The 20305-nt window shown below is 38.9% G+C and overlaps 2 protein-coding genes across 2 annotated transcripts; both read left to right on the forward strand.

The window, feature by feature from the left end:
• The first annotated feature begins 5239 nt into the window (after nucleotides 1-5239).
• Nucleotides 5240-10147, forward strand: si:dkey-45d16.4 (trichohyalin). The gene is made up of 7 exons (XM_044115379.1): nucleotides 5240-5597; nucleotides 7001-7096; nucleotides 7208-7349; nucleotides 7452-7560; nucleotides 8456-8540; nucleotides 8837-9028; nucleotides 9437-10147. Exons 1-7 carry the CDS (start codon nucleotides 5387-5389, stop codon nucleotides 9562-9564), a joined length of 963 nt encoding a protein of 320 aa, XP_043971314.1. The 5' UTR covers nucleotides 5240-5386; the 3' UTR covers nucleotides 9565-10147.
• A 776-nt stretch (nucleotides 10148-10923) lies between these two features.
• LOC122830208 (phosphoribosyl pyrophosphate synthase-associated protein 1-like) lies at nucleotides 10924-18974 on the forward strand. The gene is made up of 10 exons (XM_044115380.1): nucleotides 10924-11534; nucleotides 13749-13801; nucleotides 13892-13958; nucleotides 14581-14753; nucleotides 15100-15215; nucleotides 15369-15424; nucleotides 16298-16443; nucleotides 16570-16640; nucleotides 16921-17067; nucleotides 18588-18974. The coding sequence occupies exons 1-10, from the start codon at nucleotides 11371-11373 to the stop codon at nucleotides 18744-18746; spliced, it is 1152 nt and encodes a 383-aa protein (XP_043971315.1). The 5' UTR covers nucleotides 10924-11370; the 3' UTR covers nucleotides 18747-18974.
• Nucleotides 18975-20305: the final 1331 nt, after the last annotated feature.

Below are 20305 nucleotides of genomic sequence, written 5' to 3' on the forward strand. Positions count from 1 at the left end.
CCACGCACAGCATGACAGAATGAACCGTGTGTAGCTGACATTTATTCACATAGTATGTGATGAAGTAACAAGGATGCAGAAAAATGAGACTAAATATGAAGTCCCCAACAAGCACTTGCTGCCATGGATACCAAACACGTTGAATAACTACGAGCTTAATCTGAGAAGCCACGATCTGCAGTCCTTCCTTGGTTACAAGGCAGATGATTGGATTTTCAGCTTACATTGAGTCCTTCATGTTTTCAGTATGAGAATTTATTTCTAATTGTGGCCCTGATCATATTTCCATCTCTTTCAAACAAAAGTGGAGTAAACATTAAGTACACAGAAAAATATTGTTTGCAGGTTCTGAGCAGGGATCCATCACACGAGCCCCATCACGTCCGCATGCTAAAGCTCCTGCTTACTTCTGCTTGTCACGCAGAACACTGCCTGGCAGCATATGATTCATCACTATAGGAACTGATCAAAATGATGCTATTATTTGCTAAGAATAAAACCATGTTATCAATAGCTCCAATGCCAAGCTGAAAGCAAAACTGACACATTCACTAGAGTGAGAATCTTACAAAGGTATTCAGGTTGCTAAAAAACAAAACTTGTGACGGCAGCATTAAACTGTGGTGAACACCACAGTTTAAGGGATATGAAGACTTGTACAATGCACTGTATGTGCCTCATTCACGCCACATGGAAAGAAAACCTGTTGAAAATCATAAACAATCTTGTAACTTTTGAACCATTTCCTCACGAAAACCTAAGACTTCCTCTTTACCTAAATGTAGCCGTATGCTGTGGTGCACTTCAAATGTTTTTAGTACAGAGATAATTAAATCACCACATTTAATTATGGTGATTAAATGTCAGCCCCTCTATATTACATACTAACATAGCCATAGTAAATCCCAGGGGGTTTGGGGGGGGGGGGGGTCCGGACTCCACCAATCTTGGAAAAGTCTAGAATTGTCCCCCCAAAAAAATAATGAAATAAATCTTTGTATTTAAACAACATCAGTATAAAAAGGCAATAGAAATAAAGAACGAAATAAATCTGCCATTTATCTAAGAAGAAAGTAAGAATTAATTTTAAGGTCCCCCCCTACCAATATTAGAACAATAGTTCAGTCCAAAGTGTAGCAGGAGCAACGCGCTGCACAGCCTCCGAGAGATGCTGAATGAGAAGCTAGTTGTTGCTGTGGCTCTGCAGCACAAATAACAAACCTGGCCTCCAGTAAGTAAATACTTAAAGCGGCGGTTTTCAAAGTGTGAGGCGCGCCTCCCCTGGGGGGCGCCAGAGCACTTTAGGGGAGGCGCGGTGCGAGGGAAAAAAATAAACCGGAAAAGCTATCTGCTTGCTGTCTACTGATGTGAGAGAAACGTCTTTTACGCATTACCCATCAACTCTGTGGATTTAGGAAAAAGTTGGTACTGTGGGGTGCGCGTGTGGAGCGGGGATCAGTGGAAATGTTTCCCACCTTAGAGGATGTTTTGGCCAGTGATGTCAGTAACACTGACGTCGGACCACTTTTTTCTGTAACGAATAATATAACGCGTTGCTATTTCAAATACAATAGTCAGATTACAGTTACTTATCAAAATCATTTTTGCGTTACTATCTTCTTTTGTTATTTAATCGTATTTCCTCTACTCGTCTTGTCGAGTGACCGACATCTCTATGCGACAGAAATGTAAACAATGGAGGGAGATGCGCATTTTGTTGGTGGAAAAACTGGAACTATTTTCAGTTTCTGTCGCCAAGTCCGATTATTATAAACGGCTTTGGGCTTCATCTTTTAAAAGTCGCTTGCAAATTTAATGAGCGGCGGGTTGCGCCTTTTTGGGCTCGTTTTTGAACGTGAAGTTGCTCATTTGGGGTTGGGAATAAGCAGAGACTCATAATAAATCCCAGAATTTGTCCGTCATTAAGGTAGTCTTACTCAGTCTCTCCCTGTTCATCATTTCCCGGATGATCCGTCCCGCTGAGTCTTTGTTAATGTCAAGTTAATATATTACCTCTAAATGACGTCGAGCTTCGTGTTGCGCTCCAAAAAACTGCAAATATCGAGACTAATTTAAACAGCGCAATAAACGTGAAAACAGCCACGAATGAACGTGTCCGTAGTTGGAAATAGTTATAATGGCAAGTGCTGACTAGCACCGTTATAATTATTAATATTACGATAAGTGTCGCAGCCATCTGAGCTGTGGAGCTGCAGGAGGAGCTCTGTGCGCTGCGACATCAAACTCAGGGGCGTAACGCAGAATCTGGAGGCTGGGGGTTGGGGGGGCTTTAAAATCCTTCTTAGAGTTTTCCAGACAACAGTGGACCACACAAATTACTCATGTTTTTTATTTTTGTACAATCTCCTCTTCAGTTCAACCTTATCAGTGGAGACACATTGTTGATGTTACCATTATAAAATAACTTACAATTAAGTATTGGCAAAGATCAATGTGATTTTCACAGGAGGCAGAGCGTTGTTGTTAGCAGCTGCTGAAAGTAACTAAAAAGTTACTTAATCCTGCAGTTAGTTACTACTTGACTTGGAAAGTAACTTAGTTACTTTCCAAGTCAAGTAGTCAGTAATATAACTAAGTTACTTTTTCAAGGAGTAATCAGTAGTCCGATTAAAGTTACTTTTTCAAAGTAACTATGCCATCACTGGTTTTGGCCAGAGCGGGGCTGAAGGTGGAGTTTTTAGAACTCCACCCCCTCCTCCCCTTCACGGGGAAGCGCAGCGGGCATTAAGCTCCTTGAAGGGGGGCTCACCCTTTCATACTTTGAAAACCCCTGACTTAAAGCAAAAGACATGTTACACATTTTATTTGCTTTCACTGCTTAATAGGAAGAAACACCATCCATCCATTTTCTGTTCAACCTTGTCCCTTCTGAGGTCGGGAGGGTTGCAATAATGAGATGGGATTTATACCCGGGCTGCACAGTGGTGCAGTTGGTAGAACTGTTGCCTTGCAGCAAGAAGGTCCTGGGTTCGATTCCCGGCAGGGGGTCTTTTTGCATGGAGTTTGCATGCGTGGGTTCTCTCCGGGTTCTCCGGCTTCCTCCCACAGTCCAACAACATGACTCAGGTTAATTGGGCTCTCTAAATTCTCCCTAGGTGTGAGTGTGTGTGTGAATGGTTGTTTGTCTTGTCTGTTTTCTGTGTTGCCCTGCAACAGACTGGCGACCTGTCCAGGGTGTACCCCGCCTCTCGCCCAGAACGTTAGCTGGGTTCAGGAGGGTTGCTGGTGCCTGGGGACTGGCACCAGCAACCCTCCTGACCCCATTAGGGACAAAGGGTGAATAGAAAATGGATGGATGGATGGATTTATACCCTGGAACATACCATCTATATTCTAGATCAGGGCTGTCAAACAATTTTTTATTTTGGGTCACATCAACATCATGAATGTTCTCAAAGGGACGGTTGTTCCAGAATTACCTATTGACAAACTGATAAAATATTAATAAAAAATTAGCTCATTTGATATTTCACAAGTTTATTTGCGATAAACTGGTGAAAAAATGTGGGAGTTTGTTGATTTTGAGTGAATTTCCAATTGATGTAGTTTGGCAGTATACTGTTACAAAATTGCTTTGATTTGATCAAATAATACTTGAGCACAAAACGGTGATCGTAAAGGTCCTATTTATGCACCCCTCTGGAGTTTCACATAAAAAGCTATGATAGGCCTGGTTTGGCCCCTGGACCTCGAGTTTGACACTTGAGATCTAGATACCAAAAGAGACAGGTACCTATATTGGAATATTAGGCACCTTTAAAACAAAGAAGACAAACTCGTTTAAGGTTACAAGGTAACGGCATGGTCAACGACAGTCAGGAGAAAAATATCTTCATGTCTATTTACTGGTTGCTCTACTCTGAAGCACCTACAGGAAACAGTCTTTGATCCCAGCAGGACGAGGACTGTGTGTCCTGACTAATTAACAGTCCGCTGACATCTGAGCAGAGAGTTTGGCAGCAGCTGGGTTCCAGGCAGCTGGAGCTTGCCTGCTTCCTATTCTTTCATGTGCATTACCATGGTGATGAGTTGTACTTACACAACACATATTGTATGCAGCAAAGACAGATAGCTCTTATCGCACTCATTTCTTTTTGTCTGACCACCTTCAGCTGATCAGTGTCAGAGTGATGCATTGTTTCCTGCCGGTTTACTGTTATGGCGGCTGTCATTTCTCTTCCAAACAGAGGAAACCTTTACCATCACTGACAGGTTAGAGGGCGTACACTGCTCTGACTCATGCTTCACGCATTTATTCCCCTTTAACCACGTAATTATAATAAAGCAGGACTCTATTTAAATTCCTTTAATTACATTATGGAGAGTGCACCTTGTAATAAAAATAAAACCAAAGTCAAATGAAATATGTCATAATTTTGAAATTGGTGGAACTGCATTTAGTTCTCTTCATTTTATTATGATTATGTTGATCCTTAATTGTAATGTACTGTACTTTTGACTGGCTCTTTTCTTAAAGTGTAGTTCTACAGAATTCACATGGTATTCACATTAATTATTGATCAATATTCACATTGGTGGGCCGGTCTGTCAGTCAAACCTTTCTCACCAGAGAGCAAAAGAGGACAGTGGTTGATTCTTAGATCTTTGCCAAACTAGATAAGATCGTTGGATAAGATTGGATTCATATGTAAAAATTGTTCGATTACCGATCACCCAAAAGTAAGGAAATTGGCACAGATAAATTGGCTGGTCGATAAATCGGTGCACCCTAGTAATAGCATCACACTGTTTTGCAGATTTGCTTTCTGACATTTTTAAAGTGAATTTCCCGTTTGAGCAAATTTCAATTTAGCTCTATTGGATTGAGATCTGATGACTGTTGAAGCCAGTGCAAGTAGAGCAACTGCCCATTCAGGTTGAAAGAAGTCAGTTCAGAAGGTCAGACATCTGGTCAAGAGCAGCCTGGGAAGAAAATTTGGGGAAAACACAAAAACTTCCCTTCTGGCCTGGGAAAGACTTGGGATCCCCCAAAAGGAACTGGAAGAGGTCGCCCAGAGACAAATTTACAGGACAAATATGCTGACATTTTTATATGTGTTCCTTGTCCATCACACCTGAAAATAATTGAATTGCCTCCTAAGTATGTAGTTCAGTTCTCCAGAGTTCTTCTAATGAGCTGTTTATTTGACTCAGGTGTGTCGAAGCAGAGATATTTTAAAGTTTAACACCCTGGACTTGTTAACCCTGTGACCAGGACTTAATGTAATCCAATTAAAATATAACAGACTATTTTTATGGCAGAATTCTGGAGTTTTTGTGTCCTCATATTTGTTGTCAGGTTGTGGATGTACGTTAAACACTGGGCAACAGAAGATATTAGTTGTTGCTCGATCCCGCTGTCTTTATGGGCATTAACAGCTTTCCGGCTCCATCTTGTGGTCATATAAAATCATTACAAGTTCAAGAGAACAGCGTTGCTCCTCCGCCAAGTTGGCTCACACGTCAGAGTGAAACCTGTACTGGTGAGTGGACGTGTACTGTCGGCGTCATGCGGTTCCCGGATGCGCCGAACACAAACATGGACCGGGTGGTGGTGGAAGTCCCGATCAACAACGGTGAGATTTTTCAGAGTTCCACCCCTGGCGCGTCTCGGGAGGTCTAATGCCAACATGTCCAGCGCCGCAGTCGCCACCAGTGCACTTGTGCACAGATGCTCCACCTCCTCTGACGCAATGAAAGTGCTGCTGCAGCCGCTGTGGAGGACTGGCTGTTGTTCATGCTGAGTGCTTACACTGCTGTATCTGCAAGTCGTATACACAGAATGCAAAGCTGCTATTATCAAACATGATCTGCTTTCTCTTTTTAAAATCACTTATGTGGTGCTAAGTCAGTAGAAAGGAATCAAATAAAGCTTTTCTGATTGGATTCCTCTCTAACTTACATTACTTAAGCTTAAAGCCAGGAAATATGGTTTCTGTTTTTGCGAGAGCACCAAAACTCTATAAAGTTGTATTTTCATAGGCCATTTATTTATGATCATTATACACTATCTGTGACTACAAGCATTACTTTTATAATGTTAGAGTTCTTTATATCGGGTGAGATCAGCATTATTCTTTTTAAAAACAATAATAAATTTCTTCACAACTCAATCAGAAAAATTTATTTATTTTAGATGATAAACTAAGACAAATACATAATTTAAGAATTGCTATTAATAATCCTATAAGTCCATTATTTATCCAGCTTTTAGGAGTAAAAACCTTGGAGAAACTCATTTCAGATTTGCTTGGATATGTCTCTGCTAGAGTTGTAGCAACTGAATTTGTTTTGCTTAAGCTCTTTTTAGACTGGCTAGATTGTGTATACGAACCTGAATTTTGAAGTGGTACCAGAGATTCTCAACTGGATTTAGGTTTGGACCTTTATGCCATTCAAGTCACACAAAAACCTTTTAACAGATTTTCTTCTAGGATTGCTCTATATTTAGCTCCAACCATCTCGCCATTTACTCTGACTTGTTTCCCTGTCCCTGCTGATGAAAAGCATCCCTACAGCATTATTTTTCATGGGGGGATGGTGTGTTCATTGTGTGGTGTTAGCTTCTCCACACAATTATAGCAGTTTGTGTTTGCATGCCCTGACCAAAGGACTTTCTACATATTACCTTTGTTCTTTACATGAATTCTGGTGAACTGCAGACAGGCTTTGTATGTTTTTAAAAGGATGACTGTAATGGTTGTCATTCTAACTCTCCCACCTGAATTGTGGACGGCTGGAGAACCTCCAGAAGTACCATAGTCATTTTGGCTGCTTCTCCAGTTAATCCTCTCCTTGCTATTCATGCTGAAAAAAAAGTGATCTGCCGCCATTATGTTTTGTGGTGGGAATGATGTTTTCAGACTGTGCACAAAAACACAATTGTCTGTTTTTTCAGACATTTTCCCATTATGATACATTGTGTTCTAATAATTTCTGCTTTTAACTGAAGAGTTTTCTATTTCCTACCCTTTTGCAGCACCCCGAAAGCGTCAGGTGCGTTTCTCAGCGAGGCATGACATCATCCTACTGAGGGAGGTTATCGCCCAGAACCCATTTGGTTCTAAAGAGCCAGGTGGGTTTTTGTTTCTTTGAAGATACTATTCTACTGTAAACACAAACATGTTTCAAACTGCAGCCTTTATTTGATATGTTCGCTATGTTGTGCTGCCATTCACTTTCTCAGGGCGGATGTGGGCCCGGGTGGGGGAGATCATCACCACAGCCCTCCAGGAGGAGAGCTTTGAGGTAGATGCCAGGAGATGTCGGGAGAGAACCATGTTGCTGCTAGACTACTACAAGAAACAAGATTTTCCCAGTTTGCGCAGGTTGGTTTACTTTTATATCTACAGTAAGTGTAATGTTTGACAAGGGAATGTCAAACATGTGTCTTGACATGTTGTCAAACTTTTACTACTTGAATGACACAGGTTTGGAACAGAGAAGTTGTATGCCCAAAAGGAAGATTTGCTCCACGAGGTTTTGGAGCTGGAGGCTGAGAAAGGGCTGCTGCTCAGTGGTGACAGTGCAAAATACCAGGTGAGCATCAGTGGAACCATGTTCAGTAATAAGACATTTTTAACAATTAGCACTTTTGCCTTGCAGTAAAAAAAAAAAAAGGTCTCAAGTGTTGAGGTGCCTAGGCTCCTAAATTCTGGCATTTTTCCATGTAGAATTGGAATAATCTTTGAGTCTCTGCTCCTGATTTCTCTTTGTATTTATCCTTACAGCCTAAAACAATCATGATATATTTGAAATGCAGAAATAGTTAGAACTTAAATAAACTAAAATGGACTAAAATTATCACCTTGAACTGCTTCTGATCTTAATGTAGCTGAGTTGGCATATGTATCCGACTAACGCAGGTTGGTGCATTTATCACACAGAGCACCAATTCAGTGCATGGAGTTATGTGCACATCTGCCTCATATTGCTGATTTACATGTTAGGTATCCAAATTAATATTTATTAAAATCGATCTATTTAAGTCAACATCTACTTGGAGCAAAAATATAAATAGTACATTATTTCATGTATTTGTAAATTAATTAGGGCAGTTAAAGCAGTGGGTTCTATTTCTTTAGTTTCACGCTATCACTGTCTCAACTGGCAATATCTTAAACAACTGAATACCTAAATTTGTCTTGTTGTTTGCGAACCACATTGCAGCTAGCTCATAAGCAGTGAGGAGCACTGTCTCCTTCACTTGAATTAAGTAGAATTTAATTCACAGGAATGAACTTAAGGAAACCTCTCGAGTGTTCAGCAAAGTATTCCTTGACACCCATCGCTAGCCTATCCCTGTCGGGAAGAGCAGCGGATTCACTCCATAATTTGATGATGTGTAATTTTTCTGACATACTTTTCTACAAACCTACATTTAGAAAAAAAAAAAGTTTTGTTTGTAAAGCATTTTTTAATCTGTCATGTTCAGGATGAAGAGCCAAGGAATCATCTAATAGAGGAACTAACTCTTACAGAACCAGACAAACCTAACATCACACGGCTGCCTCCTTTAGGTAATACAGATTCACTGTGCTTTACAACACATTTTACTTCAGTGGTCAAAATAAAGGCCTTTATTTGGTACATTTAAAAAAAAAATGGAGAGACATATTGAGAAGGGTTAAAAATTCAATATGACTCTGTACAAAAAAATCTGATATAAAAATAAAGTGTTTGTTGACTTTTTAAAAATTCAAAGCTTTCTCTTCAGGTGAAGCACCTATGTATATATTTCTTCGTGTTCCTTAGATATTTTGGAATGATCCCTGCCTGCTCCGTTCCCTCCAGATTCTAAAGTTTTTTCTCACAGTTACAGAAGCAGAAGAAGAGCGTGAACACATGGCAGAGCTTTCAGCAGCGCCCACAGCCAAGCGGCCCTGCCAGTGTTGCTGCCAGACCTACTCAGAGATCCTGAGCTTTCTGGAGAAGCGCTCAGAGGCGGAGCAGCGGCTCCGAGAGGAGGAGCTTTCTCTACGTCGAGAAGAGCTGGAGATTCAGAGGAGTGGGATTTCTTTTGCTGATTTTAAATTCAGCTTTGCTTTAACAAAAATTGGGGTTCAAAGATTTGTCTGTGCTGTTTGTATGAAATCACTCACAGGGCTGACCCCAGGTCTTAGTGGACCTGAAACAGAATTAAATTCTTGTTTAAAACATTAGTCAATTTGTAAACAATCTTAAATAAAAAAAACAAACAACAACACACATTTAAGTTAAGGCTGAAACCATCAAATCAAATTAAATATAATTCTCAAAAAACAAAATGTGACAATTTTACTTCAGTGTTAAAATTCAGCATTTTATACAATGTGCCAAGTAGTGGCTCTGTTCACTCATCACCTCATGCATTGCTACTGGAATTAAAATAGATGTACTTTGTCACTAAACAAGCGTTTATGATTCTTCATTTCAGGTAAGATCGCTCTGGAGAGAGAACGCCTGGAAGCGGAGAGAAAAGAGAGGGAGCGGAGGTTTGAACTGGAGAGCCAGGAGAGGCAGGTCATTTTGGACCTGCTGAAAGATAAAGTGCTGAAAGGCTAAAAGTGAGAAGCCACTAACTGCAGCATTCGTAGGTGGAGGGTGGGAACATGGAAGGCGGCGCAAATTGCCGTGAAGAGGAAGAAAGACAATAAAACTAGAAGTGAGAAGATCAAAGAGAGGAACAGTGAGTCGAAATTAAAAATTAGAGCAGGATTGTTCTGTTGCCTTGACCTCTCTGAACAGAAGTAGTTATTTAGAGTAACTACATTGCTGTAGGAAGTTCCTCAACTGATAAAATCATTAGTTTCTGGAGCCCTTTGCATGGATAGATGCATTCATGCCACAGCCTTTTTCTGACAAACTGTGAGAGAATTTAAATATGATATAAACCTGAACACACTGTGCTAAGGACTTCAGACAGAAAACTGTACAGTTTCAGTACACACACAGTTTTATTTATTAAAACATTAATGATGGGTTTGTAGACAAAGTTAAGGTGAAAGTATATAAGATGTCCTATTTTTTACTTTTAGTGGCAGCCATAGTATTAATATTAAGACTTCATATTTGTGTTACACTGCTTTGGATAACATGCTGACATTGTTTATTTCAAATGTTATGCTGATAAAGAAAAGTGTTACCACCAACTTGAAGAGAATCTTTTCCCCTTTTGTCTCATTGCCATTTACTAGAACCACACAGGTAAATTCTCTGTTGGACGTTAGAGAGTTTAGATTTGCAGTTAACTCTCCTTTGGTGTCCCCCAGGGCTGTGAGCTTAGTTCCCTGCTGGTTACTCTTTACACCCATACTGCATCTTGCAAACACCTACATTATTACTGCAAACCTCCATGTATTTTTATTTATTTCTTTATTGCCATTCAGACATCCATCTATTATCTTAATTCAATTCAGTATAATTTATAATTCATCTCAAGGTTACAAAAAAGTTATTTTAATCGATCCTAGTTATCAATTGGCCAGACAAGTTCAGTTCATTATTCAAATTAGTTTTCAAACCTTTCTATCTAAAGAAACCTAGATTCCAGCAAGTCATTGACTTGCAGCAATCTTTTTGCAAATAATTTTATTATAAAGTGACAAGAAAATATATTTATTGAAGAGATACAAAGAAGGGCAGGGATGTGAAAAAAAACTGTGAAAGATTTACCCCTAAGAGTTTGCCTTTTAGGAACACACATAAAGGAATTTGTCGAGCTGACCGAAAATTCTGTGTCCTCTGAAAAGCACCAGCAAACACAAGCTTGAACACTGAATAAACAGCGGAGTTTTGCCACTGCAGTAGATGGCAGTAGCGCAGTAAAACGTATAAAGAACACTAGAAAGAAGAACAAGAGAAAGAAGGGAAGTTCTCTGATTGGCTCTCTTTAACGTCACTCTTTGCATCATCCAATGAACGTCTGCCTGGGGGCGGTGTTATCACCGCAGCTGAAAGAATGCTGCGTAGTGAACAGATTTCAATTCTCCAAACGAAGTTTAGTTTCAGTCAAACTTTACTGGATATGTATTCATCTGAGTTATCGTTCAGATTCAGTCCAGTCAGCTGTTAAAACAGCTCGTCTCTTCTGAAAGCCTCACCACATGAAAACACTCAACTCAGTTTGCCGTTAGCTCATGATTCAGTGTTGGTTCAGCCTTTTTGTTTCTTCTCTATCAAGCGCTTCACCTCTGACTCCACGTGACGTGGGAAACATGTGGCCTTTGTGTTTTTTAGTTTACTTGCAGAGCTAAGGACACATACTGTTGGTTTCCTGACATTCACGGGGGACTTCTTAAACAATTCTTTTCGGCTTGCTTTTGGGGTCAAACCTCAACACATTTCTCATATTTGCCAAAGCAAAGCAGAATGCCCATCAGGCGTTTTGGGGGTCACAGGTCCTTGGCTCCTTACTCTCAGACCTCCAAGCTGTCGTATGGCTACACAAAAATGAATATCTCAAGAAGCGACTATCGGGTTTTTTCTGCCAACTCTTCCACTGCCTGCACCGAGCTGGCCAAGAGGATAACAGAGTAAGTCTGATTCTTTATGAATGTGGTTAAGAAAAAAACCGAGTGCAGTATTTTCAGTTATTTGCCCATTTTCTGACATAAGTACCCTATTGCAGCAGAGTATAATTTGATCAAGAAACAAAGGGACGTCATGTACATAGCATGGTAACGGCATAACTGTTATAGTACCAACAGTGGGAAAGAAGTATGGTGGATTTCCAGGTAAAATTCCTGAATTAGAGGACACAGTGTACGCTCTAGTTACTGCATGTTTGCTCTTCTATTACTGTCAAAGGTTTTGCCCTTACAAACAAGATATTCCGGGTTTCTAACTAGTGTGAAAAAGTATGAAAATAACAAATTGTTCAGGTCTGAATTAACATGGAGAAATACATTTGTTTCCCGACTAGAGTTCCACAAAATACTGTATGCACAGTTATTAGGCAAGTAGTATTTTTGAGGAGGATTAATGTTGTAATGTATATAATACGAAAGTCTCAGTTCAGAAATATTAAAAACACCTCAGATGTGAATGTTTAGTAAAATAAACTTGGCTTTCTTACGATAATATCTGTTGGGAAATTGTTGTGCAAAATTATTATCCAGTGAAATTAAAATGTTCTAATCCCAGGTTCTTTACTAAAGTGAGAATAATAAGACACATTTCACAAATGAACAATGAAAAAGATTTCTCAGTGTTTAATCAGCTGATCACCAGTCAGGGCCAATCTATGGCTTATTTTGACTACCGACTGGTGTACTGCTATTTCTACCTGATCTGGATCTTGAATCTGCTTTATTTAATCCTTTACTTTGCTTATGGATCAGCATTTGTTCTTCAGACTTCTAAGTCATTGTGTTAACCTACTGTGAGATGTTACTTTAATAAAACGTCTCAACTCTGATGATTTAATGATCCAATGTAAATTATTGTAATAAAAATATTTCTGGAACTGTTTTAACTTATTTTGTCTATAGGGATGGTGAGTTTCTTGTGGTATTTTAAAATTAAAAGGAACTGTAGCGTGTTGTTTTAATGTAATTAAAAATCATGCTAATGATTCCAGTAATATTAAATCTGAAATACAACTAATTGTAGTAGTAAGAATTAAAAAAAATTTTAAATGAAATTTTTTAAACTTTTGAGCAATTGTTTACAATACAGTGCAGTAATAAAAGTTGGGTTTGATCCTTGTTGTCTAGACAGTAAATTATGTCAAATAATATCGGTGACAGTGATTAAGATGCTGCCTCTTGCCATGTACTTAAGAACAGTAACTTTAAAATAAGCTTTTCTTTTCAAGAGGTTTTTGTGACTCTAGTGGCCTTTATGTCCTGTCATGACATTTCAGGTTTTCAGGATTTCTTGCTGTCTGTTTTCACAGTGAACATGCTTGGTCCAGACTCTGGCACAGTGGGGGCAGTTTGATTATGCAGCATTTGTAGACTGTTTTCCAGATTCATAAGTAGGTTTGGTAACTTGAGGCACTTTAGGTTCTTAACTATTTGATTTGATTTGATCACTGTTGCAAGGCTGCAATGCGATAATGAGTTGATCACATACCCATGGTATGTTTCCATGGTAAAGACATTACACACACCACTTGTTTAAGGTTAGAACTGTAAAACGATCTGAGTCCCTGCCTAGGAATTCTAGCTTAAGTGATTCAGTCAGCTGCAGAGAGCACGGAGACAAGAGAAACTCTTAGTGAGGAAGTGTGGTTGATCCTGTTGCTTGGTGTGACGCTGTCTTCTGTGGACTGATTGGTTGATGCACGAAAGAAAATGAGACCAAAAATGCTCCAGTTATCAGATGATAACCCGAACATTAAAATAATTGTCTCGATGATTACACTATGCTACTAATTATATAGTTCCACACGGCATCAACATATTTGATCGCATTTTATTTACATCCTCATCATTATTGTGATTTGTCACATCGTCTTTCCATGCAAGTCATTTTACTACATCATCTATTTAATATTAATCAGCTCTCTGTGCAAAAAAAAAAAAAAAGATTTTATCTTACACCTTTACCCAATCTGAAGCCAGTCTGCTGATTGGTAATGCACCACTTGGTAGTGATAATAACCCTGTTGGATTTCTTTTTAGGAATGTTACCATTCTGTTGATGTCTCTGAAAAACACTTATTTCTCTTAGAAAACAGTTTAATCATCAAAATGTCTAATTTGTGTTTATTTTAAGTCAGATTTAATATTTTATTTTGACAGACGCCTAGGTGTGCAGCTGGGCAAGTCGGTAGTTTATCAGGAGTCGAACACAGGTAAGGCTTAGCTGTGTCCAGATAACTGACCCACTCTAAAAGGACTTTATCGTATCTCAACCCACAGTGATTTTTTTTTCTTTTCTTCAGAGACTCGAGTAGAGGTGAAGGAATCTGTCCGAGGACAAGACGTTTTTATTATTCAGACCATTCCAAGGTAATTTTAGACTTTTAATCCTGCAGCTACACACTACTATGTTAAAACTGAATTATTAAGCTTATTTAATGAGCACCAAAAGAAACTGAATAAATTATGGAAGGACATTCAGGAGAAAAAATAAAATAAAATTAAGGACAAAAAAAAAGTACAAACTTGTAGAATTCTTGTGACATGTACTAGGATATAACAATGATCTGATTTGAACTGGAGCTTTCAAATATATCAAAAAGCAAACTTCATAACTTATCATCTCAAAGAGCTACTTGCCTGCATTATTTGGTACGGTATTATCAAGTGGATGACATGAATGCTTTGCATATTGACAATAAATCTGGCCAGTGGGATGGATTGTGACCATCCTTAATGTTCACACCTTAAGTATGCTTAATAGCTAACCTGTACTGTTGATATTGTTATTGTAAAAAATAGCATATTATTGGGAAAATATATGTAGGTAAATCTTTTTAGTAATTGTAAGTTTCAGCAATAATCATGATTATGATGAAATCGTATTTGTTTCCTTTTTCTTTATTTAACTAGCTAGAAAGCAGATAATACGTTGCTCAGCATTTATTTGTGACTCTCAACCTGTGATTTAACCCCAGCTTTGATTTTTCAGGGACGTCAACACAGCCATCATGGAGCTGCTGGTGATGGCTTACGCTCTGAAGACATCCTGTGCCAAGAACATCATTGGGGTCATTCCCTACTTCCCCTACAGCAAGCAGTGCAAGATGAGGAAGAGAGGATCCATCGTCTGCAAGCTGCTCGCTTCCATGTTGGCTAAAGCCGGTGAGACAGAGCTGCACATTACAACTAGGAAGCCAGTCACTGTTTGTATGCTGTGGTAAGGTTTGCACAGCTGTGAACTAAGCTAAGTGATTACTTTACTAATATTTGTGTTCATAACCAAAAAACTCATTTTAAATATAATAGATCAAATTTCAATTAATTTTTGTGACTTCCTTTGATGTCAAAGGTATCAGTCCAGTATCAGAATAAACGATAAACTCCAAAAGTGTATCACTGCTGTCGACATGTGACTAAGTGCAATGCTTTTGCATAGCTCAAAATAGCTCAGTTTTCACAAAGCAAACTACTGAAGCTCCTTCTGAATTGAAGTCTTATTCTGTTGCAGGCCTTACTCATATCATCACTATGGATCTTCACCAGAAGGAGATCCAGGGATTCTTTAACTTCCCCATTGACAACCTCCGAGCTTCCCCTTTTCTCATCCAGTATATCCAAGAAGAGGTATATCATGCTGTAGGCACAGATATTAAACTGTGCATTTTTCTCTGAGAACCTCAGTTTTACATTAAAGGCATTTTACATTACATTGTATGAGTATTTCACTTTTTTATTTCTTGGAATACAATCATAGTTTCTGTCTCTCTCTCTTAATAGATCGCAGACTACAGGAATGCTGTCATTGTTGCAAAGTCTCCATCTGCTGCTAAACGGTAACAAGAAGCTCAGAGCTTAATAATAATTCAAATGGATTTCCTGATAAAACATAGTGAAGCTCACATTTATATAACTACAATGCCTATTTAGGTGGTCTGTTAAAAAAATTGAGTTCTGAGAGTTTTAATAAATACCCACGTCAATACTTCTAAAAGAAAATCTGGACAAAAGGCTAATTTGCTGGTGGTTCGCTGATGTAGTCATAACCTGGAATATAAACTTTTTTTTTTCTACTTTTAGTTAAAGAATGAAACCCGAATTTGTTGAAAGAAGGGAAAACTTAAGGCTCATGAATTATGGGAGTAGAATCTCCTGTAGTGCAAATTTGCTTTTCTATTGCTGTGCTGACAAAACTCAGGTTTGTGCACTACGACCCTCTGCAGGTGCTAAACAAATAGCCCTTGAATGTGTGAAAGCTTGGACAGCAATGGCGACTTTACTGACAGAAGGGGTCAAGGGTCATAATGCAAAATGACTTTTTTCCACCTTTATATGATATTCCCTCATCAAACAGGTCATGTTTATATATAATGTATACATTACATTATGTATACATATGTAATGTGTACAAACAGAAAAATAAAGCTGTTTGTTTTTGTTTTTTTCACATGGAAACCTTCTGAATGGTAAAATCATCTTTGAATTTGGGTTTTGGCTGTGGAGAAGGAATTGTAGATGTCATTTCTGTCCTACATTCAAATGAGTTTCCTCAGCATGAGGCTTTAACCTTCCTTGTGCTTTAACTCTTCTTTGCAAGCGTCTTTTCCTTTGCCAACCCCTTTCTTCAGTCTTTGGCTCGTCGGATTGAAAGTTTCTGTGGCCATTGTTCCCTTTTGACTCCTCCATGTCTGCCTGTTTATCTGTTCCAGGGCCCAAGCTTATGCTGAGAGGCTGCGACTCGGCCTGGCAGTGATGCATGGGGAGGCGCAGCATTCCGAGTCGGACATGGCAGACGGCCGGCATTCCCCCCCGCTGTCCCGGACCACAGCAGGACACACAGGCCTGGAGCTGCCATGTAAGACAGATGAAACACTATGTTAAATAGACTTAGTTAAAATTTGAGAATTACTGAAAGACAGTCATGGAAGTTGATCAGTGTAGAAGCACAAACTGAGCGTGTTCTAATTTATCTGTTTCTCAGTGATGATGCCGAAGGAGAAGCCTCCTATCACCGTCGTCGGAGACGTAGGAGGGAGAATCGCCATCATTGTGGTAAGATTTCCTGGCTGCAAAAAACATAAAAAGCATTGTTGCATGCATTATGAAAAATGAAACTAATCTGGGATTTTATGAACTTTGCATTAATCTGTGCTGTACTTTATTTCTATAGTGCTGCTGGTTTTACTCTAATTTCTCATAGAGTTGAAATATCAGAATATTGCAGTCTGTTGGAGCCTTCTGCTGCTCATTTCTTTTTTTGTCCAGACTGTTAGAAAAAATATCTGTGATGTAAAACAAGTCTTTGCTCTCTAACATGGGACCTCTTCTTCAGGATGACATCATAGATGATGTCGAGGACTTTGTTGCAGCAGCAGAAAACCTGAAGGAGAGAGGAGCATACAAGATCTACATCATGGCTACACATGGGCTGCTGTCTGCAGAAGCTCCCATACTAATAGAGGAGTCTGCTATAGATGAGGTAAAGGTCTCATGTCAAGATCTGACAGTGAAAGAAAATCTTTTGCAGCTATGAAACGATGTGCAATAAGTCAATGCATCTGAAACAAACCATGAAAAGTGAGATTTCATGACAACCCTTAGCAGAAATATGGAATTGCTGCACTTGACGGGTTGTTACTTTATTTGATTTTTCACCAAAAAAGGAAAAAAATCAGATGTATCACAAAAGAATTTAATTGAAAAAATAAACATTCTGGCTTTGTAAAGCATGTCTTTAGAAAAATAACAGTGATTTCATATTTAGTGGCTCATCTTTTTTCAGACCAGCTGAAGAATATATGAAGTCTCATATTGGTATTTCTAAAACGGGTATCTGAACAAGTCTTATTCTGGAATTGAGTCTGGAGCTAAAACTGAGTGATTGTAGAGGTCTAGGATATTTTCCACCTGTCAGCCATTGACAGAAAACATGGCCCAACAACACAACTGTCAGCTGAAACAATGGAAATTACTCTGTAACTCTACTGGAAAAAGGCAAATCAACACAGTCATTGTTAGAAGGCCATCTGTCCCCTGCAAAAAAGGTCAGCTTGGTGCTCATGACCAGCAAACAATCCAGATCTGAGTTTAACTGAACAGTTAAGGAGAACTTTTCATGACAAGACACAAACCATGCAAAGCTGGTCTGTCAGTTACTTTGCAGGAATGCTGGAAAGAAAAGTACTGATTGTGATGTTTTTGATTTATTTCTCCAGACTGATCAAATGTGTAGCATTGGTTTTACTGACATTTAGTTTCTTCAGCTGTTGATAAAAATGCATATATATATAAACACCACCTAAGCAAATGTTTAAGTTGTTTTATTGATGGACAGTCTCACAACATTATTCTATGTATTTATATTTTTTTTGTTTAAACATGACGTTCACATTGTTATATTTATTTATGAGCTCATTATTGTTGAACAATTAAAACAGGAGACACGACAAATGTCGGAATTTGTATTAATAGCAGAAGTTCATTAATGACTTTAATAACACACGTATGGAAGTGCTTTATTAGTGAATAAATAAATATATTACAGAAGGTCACATTTATTTTTTAAATTAATATATATGCATCATAATATTCAAATATAGCATCATTTTAGAGTAAACAAATAAATCTATAACAACATAAAGGAGGGAATATCAACCCAAACTTTTTACTTATTAACTCAACCGAAACCCAATCATTTCTAGTCATTTTATATGTAAATATGTTTCAAACAGTTAATTTCTAAATTCAAATATGCATTTTACAAGTTAATATTTATTCCCAGTTAAATGGTTAGAAATAGTTGGTTTTGAAATATTATTACATTTTTAAATAAACATTTGTAGGCTTTGAGTGTGTAATGATGATCCTTTTGGGTTATTATCCCATTTACTTAGATTGTTAGAAATAAATCACACTGTACATAAAAGTTTAGCAAATTATTTATTGACTGATTGAATTGTGGCACCTTTGAGCCTCCATAGTTCTGCTCCACACATGCAGGTGGTCGTGACCAACACGGTTCCTCATGAGGTGCAGAAGCTGCAGTGTTCGAAGATCAAAACCGTGGATGTGAGTCTGATCCTGGCTGAGGCCATCCGCCGCATCCACAACGGAGAGTCCATGTCCTACCTGTTCCGCAACATCACTGTGGACGACTGAGGCGACGCAAAGAGACGTTACATTTCCACTCACAAACTCAGGGCAGATCGCTGTATCAGTCTGTTCTTCCTGTCAAGGTTGCTGATAAATCTGTCAGTTTTATTTACCAAATGTCACACACGAGGCAAGAACAATAAAGTTCATGCACAATATTACTACAGGGTCCGCACTAATGTCTTTTTCTGTACACTGCAACTTGTAGCAAATAAAGCTGTTACTCTTTCAAAAGTGTTGTCTTGTTTTTCTCTAGCCTGAAGTGGCACGTCTGACTTTATCGGCTGTAAATATAGACGTGATAGCACAAGCGAAGTGCGAGTACGTTTCAGGAACAAGAACTACTTCAGTTTGCCATTTTCACACCTGAACATGAAACTTTCAGTCATGCTTCCTGACTGAAAGCAGGACCGAAAGACCAAATGTGTCAATGTCCAGCTGGATGTGAATGTTTAATAATCATTATAAAGGTATTAATCTCTACCAAACATCAGTTTTTATTAATTATGTTGTATCACTGCTCTATGTTTGACACTGCAATTGATATGCAGTAAATTTTGGAGAAAATGTTGATTTCTATTTTTCTTTTTCCAGATTTTGAATGCCTCCAACCACTGAAAAGACCATGCAAAACATCTGACTGCTCTGTCTTTATTTATGGCCATAAGTTCCTGTGCAGTGTTTTACATTAGTTCACAGGACCATAAATAGCCCAGTGTAAATGTAGACATGTGACAGTCAATGAGAGAAGTAGAAGATATTTGAAACTCAGACTTTAGTTATGCAAATGGACCATGTCCTGCTATCTCTGGGCTTTCTTGCACCTGTAGCTTTTGTGTCCCAAACCCTGAACTTGTTCCAAACGCCTCAGGGTGATTTTACTCCGCTGAGGAGCTTTGACCAAGTCCAGGGGCAGAGACTTCATCTGAGATAACCCGAAAAACCGCCTGAAGATCTCCAAGTAAAGTCTCCTTTACACGATAAAACACAAATCCTCTGACCGTTACTCTGAAATCTTGAATTTATCTGACATCTTAGCTATGGAAGCGTGTAACAAATAACAAAAACCCACACACCTGCTTGACTCTGAAGCTGTCGGGCCTCCTTCCTTTTGCAACTGAGAGAGCACACTGCGGAAGAATGTTTAAATGTGGACGGAAAGAGGAACTGCCCGCTAAACGTTAACCGAGCCACTTCCTCAAATTAAAACAGGAAACTTGGTGCAGTCTAATCTGATGGACTGGAGGAGAGAGTGGGAGGTGGGGCGGCGGCGGCGGAGGGACCTAAACCTGAGCAGTAATAACTGTCTCTTCTCTCCGGGTTGCACTCAGAGGAACCAGGCATCGCCATTTCAGGAACTGCACACTGACCTATTTTGTCAGCTGGCCAACATGGAGAACAGCTGAATTGTTCAGTATTCAAATGTAGCGTTGAGAGGAAGATTCATTTGATTTGTTCAGCTTTAAACTGTTTTCCCCTCAGGCAGTGAGGCGGTGAAGTTGGTGCTAGAACTTATCAAACTTGTGTCTCTCAGAAGGAGTGATATTTTCAGAGGTTATGCAGAA

Source organism: Gambusia affinis, linkage group LG04 (genome assembly GCF_019740435.1).
Source record: "Gambusia affinis linkage group LG04, SWU_Gaff_1.0, whole genome shotgun sequence".
Lineage (NCBI taxonomy): Eukaryota > Metazoa > Chordata > Actinopteri > Cyprinodontiformes > Poeciliidae > Gambusia > Gambusia affinis.

Excerpts from the sequence above, each read along its gene's own strand:
- si:dkey-45d16.4 (XM_044115379.1), top strand. The coding sequence starts at position 5,387 with ATGGGCATTAACAGCTTTCCGGCTCCATCTTGTGGTCATATAAAATCA. Across the intron at positions 7,561-8,455 it reads GTGACAGTGCAAAATACCAG|GATGAAGAGCCAAGGAATCA; the intron begins GTGAGCATCAGT and ends TGTCATGTTCAG. Across the intron at positions 9,029-9,436 it reads AGAGCTGGAGATTCAGAGGA|GTAAGATCGCTCTGGAGAGA; the intron begins GTGGGATTTCTT and ends TCTTCATTTCAG.
- LOC122830208 (XM_044115380.1), top strand. The coding sequence starts at position 11,371 with ATGCCCATCAGGCGTTTTGGGGGTCACAGGTCCTTGGCTCCTTACTCT. Across the intron at positions 14,754-15,099 it reads TTCCATGTTGGCTAAAGCCG|GCCTTACTCATATCATCACT; the intron begins GTGAGACAGAGC and ends ATTCTGTTGCAG. Across the intron at positions 16,641-16,920 it reads GGAGAATCGCCATCATTGTG|GATGACATCATAGATGATGT; the intron begins GTAAGATTTCCT and ends CCTCTTCTTCAG.